Genomic DNA, 12,984 nt, shown 5'->3' with positions numbered 1-12,984 from the left:
CTCAGATCCAGGCGAGGAAGCTATTTATGAAGAGATGAAGTACCCAGTGGCTGATGATGCCCACCAGCGACGCCTCCCACCAAAGCATGAGCGTGCCAAGTCATCAAAATCCTACACATCTTCCTCTGTCTCTTCTTCCTCCACATCTTCTTCACTCCCTCGGCCTGCATCCTCCTCACCTTCCTGTCCTTTGCCATCCTCTAAGCCAAAATCTGCCGTGTCCATCTCTCACTCTTCCCCCTTACCGTCGTCTTCCTGCTCTGCCTCCTCCACACCTGTTCCTCAGCCTCTCTCATCCTCACCACACCCTCCTCGAGCCCCTACCCCCTTCCTCTTACCAGGCACCAAATCAGAGTCTGAGATTGGATCCAGTAAGATCCCTGCGCCTTTCCCCAACCTGCTTCAACACAAGCCACCCCTGCTGGCTTTTCCACCCCCAAAGAGTGGCTCTTCCAAGCTGGGCTCCAGCAGCAGCCCATCACCAGCCAGCTTACCACCCACCATTGGCAATTCTGCTTCAAAGGAAGCAAACGTTGGAGAGAAGGAAAAGGAAAGGAAGGAAGGGCCAGCACCAGGCCTACGAGCTCGGAGCCACTCAACACCTTTGCCTCCATCCTCAAAATCTTCCTCACCATACTCACACCATCATCACCATCATCACCCACACCACCGGCCCTCACACTACCACCATTATCGCAAACCTGAGAAAGAGTCAAGTAAGACCTCACAGGGTACCTCGCAGACCTCAACACAAACTCAGACACAGGCCAAAGAGGGCAAGTCAGTCAGTTTTCTTCTGAAGTCGGACAAAGCCGAGAGGGAAAGGGAGCGAGACAGAGAGAGAGAACGAGACAGAGACCGTGATCGAGAAAGGGATCGAGACAGAGATAGAGACACTCCAGTAACACAGTCATCCAGCCAAGTTGACACGGCTGCCTCTACTGCTGCCACTACAACCACTAGCCTTCCTTTAGCGTCATTGTCTTCATCCACGTCATCGGGGATGTCGTCCACATCCTCCGCATCACAGAGGCCTCCATCTCGTTCAGTTCAGCGTTCACACACTCCTCACACACACCTCCCAGCCTATAAGCCCCCACCTTCAGACAGCCCTCTGCTCTGGACATACCCATCTGCAGGATTTCGTCGCCCTCCAGCTTATGACAGCCTGCGTGCTGGCACACCGATGCCCTCCCTGCATCCAGAGGGTGGAACCAAGGCTGGGAGTTCCCAGGTTCCACATGCGAAGGCCGGGTTCCTGCCCTGGGATGCCAGTGGAAGTGGTCTAGGCTTCACTGATGATCAGGCCTACTGGCCCATGCACAGGAAGCTCTCCTTCAGCCATGGCAGCAGAGAGACAGAGAGTAAGAAACTGGGTGGAGTGGGAGGGAAGGTGGTAGCAGAGAGAAGGTGAAATGGAGAGATAAGGAAAGCAATGGTCAGAGAAAGATGTCTTGATGTCTATATATATCTACTGTACATACCATAGGTTTCATGACTAGTTGTGACTTTTTAAATGAACTAACTTTTACACCTCAAAACAATTAGCAGAATATTTTATACCAGCTTTCCAGTGAGTTTTGTGCACAAACTCACAAATTGTATAATAACAGGCAAATGAAACTAAACCTCAGTCAGAGAGAGAGGGAAAGGGAGGGAGAAGAAGGGAGAAATTGTCATCATTAACAGCAGGGGTGGCAAACTATAATCCTGGAGGACTGTAGCTACAATTCTGCGCACTTTAGGATTTTCCCAGAGCCATCACTTAAGTTGGTAATTCCTGGATTCCCCTGGATTTGAGGATGACATGTGAAATGTGGTGGCGGTGTGTGTAGCAATAAATAACCTTTGCATTCAACTTGCATTTTTAGTATTGTTAAATATCCCTTCCTTACTTTAATGTTAAACCCCTTAAACAGACTAAACTTACATATTCTCCCCTCCCATTCTATAGAAGAAGAAGGCCGTGTCTGGAATGGTAGTACAGATGCTCTGCTAAGAAGAGACAGAGAGGATTCTGTGGGTAGTGGTCGGGCTGGAGGAGTTTCTGGAATCCCTGTACGGGCTTCAGGAAGAATTGGGCACAGTGAGAGTCTAGCAGGAGCAGATGGGCCACCAGGTTTAAGAGTAATGCCCCGCACAGGACTGCCCTTGCCATGCCAGACCTTCCCTGCCTGCCGCAATGGAGGTCATTTGATTTTATTAAAGTATTAACTATTCATTTCCAAGAATTACTGAATAAAAATCTGTTTAAATGGTGAGCAGTTGTTCTGGTAGTATGCACTAGGATGAGTTTGACTTTTGACGGGGTGGTTCTTTCGTTATTTCAAGTCAAGTCGAGAAGACTTGAAGACTATTTGAGAAACGGTGGGATTTTTAATATAGACAATTCCTTAGAACAATTACATACAGAAAGTAGAATTAGGCCTTAAGGATAGACGTGCCATGGCTTTTTGAAAGCAGACCAGAAAAGAGTAGACATGCTGAATTTTCCACCAGGGGGCCTGTGAAGGTTTTATTGCTCATTACTTACTAGGGATATAAACACATTACATGGTTCTGCTGATCCTTAGGCAAAAATAGGATGTTGACAACATTATTGAGAAGAAACCAAAGTGTGTGTATGTGTGTGTGTGTGTGTGTGTGTGTGTTAACAGAGCTCGGCCGGCTGGGTAGATCATCCTCCACATCTGGAGTAAAGCAAGCAGGAGGGGATATTCAGAGACAAAGTAGTCTGCCAGCTAGAGAAGCTCTAAACCAGGTAACTTTTGCTTTTTATTAAAAAAAAAAGGAGACATGTATGGGCAGGCAGTTATAAAGGAGGTATGATCCCAAAGGTGATATGAACACCCATTCCTTTATCCGTCTCTTTTTGGGTCTCTCATACAGTATGAAGCTGATATGATGCAACAAATCCAGAAAAAGAAAAGAAAATACATTCATGTTGAGTATATCTCATAAGTCACTGTGTAGATGAAACATATGAAATAATAACGCATTAGAATGAGCTCACAAATAAACGCATAGCTATGAGTTGCATTACAGCGATTACTATCAGAGGTAATATTTTTATTAAAAATCAACACCTTCTGACTGATCATATTTACGAATATAACATAATTCCTATCTCTACCTTTTATAAAGGTTTTATTACTGAGAGCAGACATGACATGACCGCTAAATACATGATGAGATTGTGATGCATGTGTGATCACACCGTTACACCAGACATTTATGGTATATGGCATCAGTATTTGGTGTAATGAATGCTGAACACAGTAGGCGGTATAGGATGAGATTCTCCTGATTCTTCAGCATCCCCACCCAAACGTGTCTGCAGAGGAGACAAGCAGCGGGTGTGCAGCTGTGGGTTCACAGAGTCCAAAGAGAACGAGGGAAGCATACAGAAAGACAGAGAGGAAGACAGGAGCTGCATTGGGATAGAAAGGGAGGGAGAAAGCGAGAGAGAGAGAGAGAGAGAGAGAGAGAGAGAGAGAAAAGAGGCAGGCAGCTAGAGGGAGAAATAGGCAGAGAGAGGAAGGGTGTGTAGTGACGTTGGCGTAGTGTGTGGGTGTGTCTGCGGTGTAACAGGCAGACGGTAAATACAGATGTTCAAACATAGACACGGCTATTAAGCTTCCGTCCTTTTTATTTTCAATGAGCGTTGATACCTTGCATCTGCTTGCAAAGGACATTTTGTGTGTGTGTGTGTGTGTGTACGTGTGTGTACAGGTCGGTGCATTACAGTTCTACAGCAGCTCTACCTGATGTTTTGACAATTCTGCTGCTTCCTGTGGCTTTTTTTGCTCCTTTCCTGCTTTTCGTGTGCCGCCGTCTCTTGGCAGAGACTCAGATGCTGACGCAGACGCAGTGTGTGTGTCTGTGTGTGTGTGTGTGTCTGAGTGTGTGTGCTGCATAGCCAGACTGTGTGCTGATTTGACCTTCCTTCTTGCAGCAGGAGGGCTAGGATTGGGGGAGACTGTACAATACCTCCATCTGGTGGCCGCATGGGAAACAGCAAGACTTCAGTTGTGTTTAAACCTGACTCAGTGTGTGAAGGCTTATAAGGTCAAAAGGTCACTGAAGTCCAAAAGAATGGGTTGCACCATTATTCCCATCTACTCCATAAATATCTCTGTTTTTCTGCTTTGTTTCCTTTGTGTCTGTAAATTTCTTTCTTTCACCAGAATTGTGAACACTTTATGGAAAATATATAGAAAAGTGAAAATTTGGGTTGGTACATTCCTAATCCTGGCTTGACTCTGATTGGTCGGAAGGTGTTGATTAACTAAACAGTAAAACAAATGGAAAAGTTTTAGGAAAGTGTTTATAATAGACTGAGGAACAATCTGTATCTACTTATCTTCATGCTTGCTTTCACCCTCTGTCTTTACTCTGCAGTTGCAAGCTCTCTCTCAGGCACCCTGCAGTCCGTCTCTGGCTCGTGCTCAGGCTCAGACCTTGACTCAAGCTCAGGCTCAGTTCCACCTGCAGCAGCTCCAGCAGCACCACCTGCAGTTACAGTTCCAGCACCTGGCCCAGCTGGCAGCACAGGCTCAGGCCATGCCAGGCACAGGCAGCACCGCTATCGGCATAACAGCCAGCACAGGCACGATGGGCACATCCACCCAGCGGGATGGCAAGCTTCTGGAGGTGATCGAGAGGAAGCGTTGCCTGTGCAAGGAGATCAAGGCTCACCGGCGGCCAGATAAAAGTCTGTGCAAACAGGACAGCATGCCCATTCTGCCAAGCTGGAGGAAAACACCCGAGCCACGTAAAACAGGCACACCGCCTTGCCAGAGACCGCAGGCCGTGGTGTGGGACACGGCTATCTGACACACAGAGAGAGACAGAATGACTGAGATACACTGATGTTGCCACTTTATTAAGTACACCTAACATCATTCACCTGACATTTGGTCAAGTAAACCTACCATGTAGGGGTACAACATGTATATGATTAGTGCTCCATTTCTACTTTAATTCAGCAATCAGTATAGTATTGCTTTTGCAGTTATTATTTTTGTTAACAAATTTTCAAACAGGGGGCACGGTGGCTTAGTGGTTAGCACATTCGCCTCACACCTCCAGGGTTGGGGGTTCGATTCCCGCCTCCACCTTGTGTGTGTGGAGTTTGCATGTTCTCCCCGTGCCTCGCGGGTTTCCTCCGGGTACTCCGGTTTCTTTTCCCGGTCCAAAGACATGCATGGTAGGTTGATTGGCATCTCTGGAAAATTGTCCGTAGTGTGTGATTGCGTGAGTGAATGAGATTCCCCAGTGATACTGGGGTCCTGTGGGACCCCAGTAATGATGCACTGAAATACAATATAAAACACCATGCCTCCTGAATCTATTTTGAACACATTATCTGTTTGTTCTGAATATTTAGTTAAGGTGAAATGCCAAATTTGTAGATATACAGTTACTAACTGTAGCCCATCAGTTGCTATGCACCAAACCTCAACAACACTGCTGTGCCTAATACACTTACCACCGCATTACAACTGTTGCTGCTGTCCTGAGAGGATCCACCACCCTAATAAGATCTTCTCCTTGGTCATCTTACGGTTTTTATTTAATGGACAAGTTCGAGTGAGGCCGACACATTGAGCCAGAAATAACGCTACAGTTAGTAACTTTATTTCCTACAAAATGCCCTTATATGGTATGGTATAGTATGTGTACATGATGAAATGGCAACTGAGTGTAAATACAACAGAGATGTACCTAATAAATTGGCAAACGTGTGCTACATGTCATATTCTGCAAGAGAGAACGGTTAAAGGAGAAGAAAGAGGATGGAGGAAATATTAATAAACTCAGACAAACATGGAATCTGTGAATGTTGAAAACAAAGACGGGTGTATTATAAACATGTAGAGTTCGTATTGTATATCTTTGGGGGGGTTTGCTTCGTTTTTTTTTTTCTCGGGGAGGGTGGTGATGATATCACACAGCATTTTACGTGCCATATAAAGACTATATATACATAAACACACAGGAGAGACACGTTTCAGTCGAGACTCTCTTTTACCTACCATGCCTCATCGCGACTTCTGAGAGAACTACACTGAGTTTACATTTTAAAAAAATACATACTGGACTTCTTACACAAACCTTTGGAGCTCTCTGTACATGTTCTTGAGGGGATGGAGAATTCCTTCAGCCAGGATGACGGAGGGATGAAAAGATTGTGAGATGTTTGACACGTCAAGAAGGACACGGAAATGCAGCCGGGTGATTCTACATTCCAGAGTGTGTGTGTGTGTGCGTGCGTGTGTGTGTGTGTGTATGTCTGGATTGTGGATACGGAGGACAGGACAGACCTGAAATGAAAGACCTGGAAAGCGATATTTTGCTGTAGATGAGCACATAGTGTGTATAGAATTAAAACTAGTCAAATTCCGGAAATACACACACCTACACAGACCAGAAGGTATCATTCAAACAAACTGTACACGCACTCAGTATATACTTACACTGCTAAAGCAAACACACACACACACATGCACAGACACACCAACACATACTTATACTGCTAAATCAACACACACATTGTAAAGTATGGAGGTGTGTAGTGCTGGTGTAGTTTGTATAGAAGTGCTAATTTGCTGGGTTTCTTCTTACGTTGATATTATTGATCGAGCGTGAAGGTGACCTCTCTCGGTTGCGTTTTGATTGTTTATACTACCTAAGAATTAAACGCAAAAATCGATGATTCCCACGCGTTCGTTTTGACTTTCGCAGTAGCTACAGGAAAACTTAATGGAGTCTGTTCACACAGATCAGACTGCCCCTAAAAAGATCTTCATCACAAGCAGCAAGACCACTTTTGGATGTCCACTTTTGGATGTGATGGAGATTCAAACATTCAGATTCCAGATTGGAGTCTTGTTGCCTAGTGTACTTACGTATTGAACAAGATAATAGACGGGAAAGTGAAGCTAGTTGGCAATGAAAGGAAAACTTCACTGTTTTTCAACTACATCTCTATCCAACGTATCTGCATTTGTGGCTTTGTAAAAACATTTCTTCCATAATTCGATACCTTTGTTGTTAAAGTATAATGTTTATAGATTTGAATTTGTTTCCTTAGTGGTTTATTGGTTAGCATGGGTGTCTCACACCTTTGGGGTTGGGGGTTCAGAGTTAGCATTTTCTCCCTGGTTTTCAGAGGTTTCCTCTGCGTACTCTGGATTCCTCCCCCAGTCCACCAACATACTGATTCTAAACTGCCCCTATTGTGTGCTCTGTTTTGGGTTCGTCCAGGGTGTCCCCCACCTTGTGCCCCAAGGCCCCTTAGAATATGCTCCAGCCTTAATTTGACTCTATGTTGCTATAGAAAGTGGGCATATGGTTACATATCGTCGCTGTCGGGCGGAATCCTCGTATCTCCAAAACAGTTACTTTTCAGGAAATTAAAAAAACGCCGTACCTTATCTGCAGTGCACAGGGTTTAGTCCGCGTTGCAGTGGATAGTCTTGCGCTAAATTCCTGTCCTCAGACGAGCACCAGAACTAGCGGGGGTCAAGATTTTTTTTTCTTTGAGCCCAGTATTTTGAAGACATTTACCTCAGAAGACGTGTTGATTCGTTGCGACTCTTCCTGAGGAGAAATATGCCATGAAGCTCTCACACGGAGTGAGGAAGAGGTGGACAGTTGAAGTGTCCAATGGAGTTATGAGATTTGTGCTCAAGCTATTTTCAAGACTTTAGATTGGTTAATAACTTGTAAAAATAACAGACCCACGTGGGGACTGACCAATAGCATCGATATGTGAAAAAATATGAAATTGACGAAATTTGGACATACGAGGTTTACGCCCGACAGCGACGATATTTAAAAGGTGTCTGGATTTAATTCAAAAGCTTTCCATCATTTTTATTTAATAGTAGTGAAGAAAAAGTTTCTTTTTTGCAAGAAGAAGGTAATTGCTGTTTGTGATAATCGAACACGTCGATGTGTTGGATGGAAATTCAACTGAAAAACCCTAAAGTATTCCTTTAACATTGTTCTATCATCATGCTGAAACCCACAATCTCACTTCGATCTGCTCGGTTATGGTTTGGCATTTTCTTGATTCTAAAAGAATCAGAGAAAGTCTTTGTAAATGAATCGGTTATCGTCGTCATTTTCCGTGTCTGGCATCAGTGCTTGTGTCATTGTCTACTTAAACCAGACCTAAAGTGTAGATCGACGTCTTTGCGCGTTTCAGGATGGAGTAAATAAGATCGGATAATCCATATCTCGATGGATCTGCAGACAGATCCGTGACTCTGTATCATATGCTAATACCATGTACATAAGTTTAAAGTATTATTGCCTCTTCATATCAGTGACGGCGTCATCATAAGTGTCGATCGTATGGAATTGTGACAGAGATTCGTTTGAGGTTGGTTAAGGTTCCATCACTCTTACACACACACACACACACATACACACAACAAACAAACACAAACACACACAGGCTCTGCCATTCATATCAGACACTAAGAGGCAAACCAAAATCAACTTCTGTTCCTTCGCTGTGTGGCCTGGATGATCACTCGCGCTCCTCAAACGAATAAACAAAAATGCTGGAACTAACTGCACAATACAGAAACAACAACAACAACAAAAAAAAAAAAAATGCGAAAACTACACAGGATGTGCTAAAATAAACACACAAGGGTTCGAAATTGTAAAATAGATATGTAAAACTGTATTGATTATGTAGCAAATCTTTCCACTTTCATACTTGTAATGGACAAGTATACTGTAGCATACGATGTATAAAAAAAAAGTAAAAGGTGTTTAATTGTTTTATAAAGGAATTTAGTAGTTATATCTGTGGCAACCTGTCTACACTGTACCGAATGGTTTGGCCCATTGAAATGCAAAGCCCTCTTACTAAAGGCACGGTCACAGACACAACAATACAGTATCTCCTGCTAGAATTATGCAAGTCCCTTTAAAACAGGTCTACTTTTACTGCTTTTTTAATCTATTTGTTTATTTATGTACAGGAACCACCAGCCCAGTTTGGTCACTGTTTGGATATTTTGGAATACTTTTGCTGCTATTGAATTACTACTGCTGTTATAAATAGTTTGTCATATTCCTCACTACTGGTAACACTTCTCTTATTATACCTCTTCCTTTTTTTGCTGCATTTGAATGTTCCTCTGTTTTGTTTTGTTTTTTATTTTTATTTCCTTGAGGTCAGAGTAGAACAGAGTTTGGCCTAACTATTGAGGAGTAGATCTTTCCGTGATTGTACTATGGCACGCAAGTGGGTTTGTTTTTGTTTTTGTTTTTTTTTCGTTCTCTTTTTGTGGTTGTGTTTAAACTTTGTTGTTTCTTTCTAAACAGTTATCACCAACTTGTACAGTTTTCACTTTATCAACACTACTGAGAAACAGAAAGGTCGCATCGCAGCGTCGTCAACGCCGTTACCGTCTTCATGGTGTCATTACGGTGTCGCCCTGGTGTGGTCATTAAGCTACCATAACATTATTGTGGTGTCATCAAGGCCTTGTCATGATCTTTCAAATGGTATCAATCATGGTAGTACCATTTGACTACTTTTTAGCCTGATGTTGTCATGGTGTTACGGGGAAGTTACTATAGTGTCATCATGGTGTACTAATGATGTAACAGTTGTGTTTCTATCGATCGCATTAATGCCACATGACGAATGTGAGAACACCGATACAATTCTGTCGTCGTGGCATCTCATGGTGTTACCTTGAGGTTACTGAAGTGACATCTTGATGATAATGAATGGTTACTGTGCAGTTAGTTATCATGCTGTTAGTGTAATGTTCTGACTGTCCTGGTAGCACCATATGACCTAGTTGGCCACTATGAGTACTCTATCAGTGCCCTTGTGTCACCATGATATCATCATGAGGTCAGAGTGGTGACACCATAGTGTTACTATGGTTACACCATGGTGTTCTCCTAATGTTACCATGACGTTGTTGGCAATCATGGTTAACACCATGCCACCCACAACAAGTGCACGGTCAAGTTGTTACCTTGAGGTTGCTCTGGTCTCAGCATGACGCTCCTGTGGTGTCACCATGGTGCTCTCATGACTGTTCCACAATGTCGCTGACAATCACCACATGACCCAGATGGGTACTATCAGTACAATCTCTGTCAAACAGGAAGAAGAATCACAATAGAGGAAGTAGAGGGCTGGTGCAATGCATGCTGGGAGTTCTCAAAGGATTCCAACTTAGAGAAGGGTTGGGCTGTGTCTCGGTCTGAATAAACTGTGCCCAAAATTTGTACTTCAAATATTCTAAGTAATCATCTAGTTACAATTTATTACGATGAAGGGGTAGAATTAATGATAAAACTAGTTTACAGAAGCTGTCGGCTTTGCGTGTCTACTTAAATGGTGGCCATATTATGAGTGCCATAATATATTGATATGGTAAGATACGATGTACCTTGGAAATCACTGTAGTGCTATATTTGCATTGATATCGTCATGAAATAAATTTTATATGATGAACTACACACTTGTGTGACTTGATGTGTCTTGATCGGAAACAGAAGTCCTGCTGTGTGTTTGCTTGCTTGTTGTTAAAAACAGTGCATTGGTTACTTTAATGCCTACATCACTGATCTCCCTTCTAAACCCACCAAATATCTCTCTTGCAACTCTACCCTGAACCATAAGGGGGCACCATGTCTATGGAGTTTATGTTGCACTCCCATTTCAAGACAATGCAAATGATGTGATACAATATAGACAGGTTGAGTATTAAATATGAATACAGAATATATGACTGATCAGTTATGTACATAAAGTGTGAAAAACGCACGGTAGTGCATTGTGTAATATTTTGATTTTGTGCAATATGCAGCAGCAGTAGTGTGTTTGACATTTACGGATGTGATGACTGACAGTTCTGATAATGCAGTACTTATAGATATGAAGCAGGGAATATAATTATGCTGAGTTGTTAATAAGGGTGATAAGGGACCTGAAACTGTCTGGCAGTTTAAGTAAGCAATGTTTTTGTAGTGCCTGAGAGAAGGGAGGAGCTGAAAGAGGTTGTGTCCAGGGTGTGAAGGGTCAGTAGTGATTTTTACTGCCCGGTTACTGGTTCTTGTATCGTACCAGTCCTGGGGAGTGGGCAGGAGGGCACCAATTTTTTGTTCTGCTGTTTTTAAGGTGCGTTGCAGTCTGTTCCTGTCCTGTTTAGTTGCTGTTCTAAACCAAATGGTGATTGATGTGTACAGGACAGATTCAATGACTGCAGTGTAGAACAGCATCAGCAGCTCCTGTGGGAGACCATATTTCCTTAATTGACGTAGAAAGTACATCCTTTGCTGGACCTTTTTGATGATGGAGTTTATGTTGCACTCCCATTTCAGGTCTTGGGAAATGACACAGATGACACCGGGCTGTTGGATATTGTGAGGAGGAGTAGTGTTGAGGGGTCTTTCCTAAAGTCCACTATCATCTCCACAGTTTTGAGGGTGTTTAGCTCTCGGCTGTTCTGACTGCACCACAGCACCAGCCGCTTCACCTCCTGCTGGTATGCAGACTCATCGCAATCTTGGATGAGACAGATGAGTGTAGTATCATCTGAAATTTGATGATACTACAATTTGCAGATGGTTCTACCATCTCTGTGGAGGTCTTCTGAAGCTCTGAAATGGTCATTAGATTATTGGTCACCCCCTGCCTATTCTACTGGTTAATCTGTTTGATCAGACTGCTGATTATGGAAAGAGTCCTGTGCGTCTGGGAGTGGTCAAAGCTTTAGAAATTGTTTTACTCCCCAACCATATTAATTCTCAACACAATTTGATCATTTGGGTCTACAGAGAAGTCCTTCTTTTTAATGGCTTGAATGAGTCTGAATATCACTGTACAATAATATAATGCTTGTATAGAGTGGGTACACAGCGAGTGTCATTATTATCACATCTTTCTGACAATGCTGTCAACTGAAAGCACCACTGATCTAATAATAAAGATGTCAGTTATTTGTTGATTACAGTGATCCTAGTTATTTTTTATGCTACACATATTTTCTAGCCTTTTTTGCTGATAAGGAAGTAAGCAACTCACACAAAACATATGTATATTGTAACCATAAGAATGCTACCATTAAGTAATAGTTTGTACTAGATGGTAAAGTATTTGGTATTATAATTAATAATAATTATAACTATTAGAGTTATAGGTATCCATTTGTAGTTGCGTTCAGATGTTAAAATATGGACACTGAAATCTCTCTTATTGTGTCATCAAAATGCACTTTTCATTGTTTCCCCTGGTGAGGAATCAAGTATTTATTGCTGCTATAATGTGATAACAGAAACTTGTTTCGAAGATGATTAACGACTTTAATCAACATTTATATAGATAGCCAGTGTTTAATCACCCACAGTTGATTGTATGTAAATAAGATTAATGGATTTTTGGGCATCACCTGAAATTGCACTGGCTATTCTTTGAATGAAACCAGCACTTGATTAGTCTGATGTATAGTACTGAATGCTAACCAGGTAAAATGAGTGAGGGATGACTGCATTGGGTTCATGTGCATTCAGAAGCTCCAGAAGGATCAAGAGCTCCTCTAGGGTTTCTACCAAAAGGTCTAGCTTTCAAAACTGAGATGAGAGCAAAGTTTTGCTTTTCAGTACGGCAAATTTGTTGCATGTCACTGCTTAAGAGTAAGAAATTTGATGATGGTGTTTTGCATAATTTATTTATTTATTTTTTACAATTGTGACAACTGTTGGAACTTGCTGGAATGGTTATGCTGTTAAAGTATTTATTCTAGACTTGGACTCACTCACTTAATGTAACCATGTTATCCACGTCAGGGTCACCGGCACAAAAGCAGGGCAATTTATCATAACCGATAAACCTTCCAGGAATTTTTTGGTAAGTGAGAGGCGAAAGCAAAAGAACCTAAAGGAAACTCACAACGAGGGAACATTTAAAGAATTCCCATGCAGACAGTAACTTGC

At 42.5% G+C, this 12,984-nt stretch overlaps 1 protein-coding gene across 2 annotated transcripts in view; it reads left to right on the top strand.

Annotated features, from left to right (window-relative positions):
• Positions 1 to 10,371, top strand: part of LOC132841160 (neuronal tyrosine-phosphorylated phosphoinositide-3-kinase adapter 1) — a 37,119-nt gene extending 26,748 nt beyond the window's left edge. For both annotated transcript variants that reach the window (XM_060863386.1, XM_060863387.1), the window contains exons 4-7: positions 1 to 1,364; positions 1,955 to 2,188; positions 2,658 to 2,761; positions 4,402 to 10,371. The exon at positions 1 to 1,364 is cut by the window's left edge and continues 253 nt beyond it. In XM_060863386.1, the coding sequence (XP_060719369.1) occupies positions 1 to 1,364; positions 1,955 to 2,188; positions 2,658 to 2,761; positions 4,402 to 4,836 (2,137 nt within the window). In that variant the 3' untranslated portion in view covers positions 4,837 to 10,371. The remainder of the gene's footprint in view (positions 1,365 to 1,954; positions 2,189 to 2,657; positions 2,762 to 4,401) is intronic.
• Positions 10,372 to 12,984: the final 2,613 nt, after the last annotated feature.

Source organism: Tachysurus vachellii, chromosome 26 (assembly GCF_030014155.1).
Source record: "Tachysurus vachellii isolate PV-2020 chromosome 26, HZAU_Pvac_v1, whole genome shotgun sequence".
Taxonomy (NCBI): Eukaryota; Metazoa; Chordata; class Actinopteri; order Siluriformes; family Bagridae; genus Tachysurus; species Tachysurus vachellii.
This window is presented reverse-complemented; position numbering and strand designations above follow the sequence as displayed.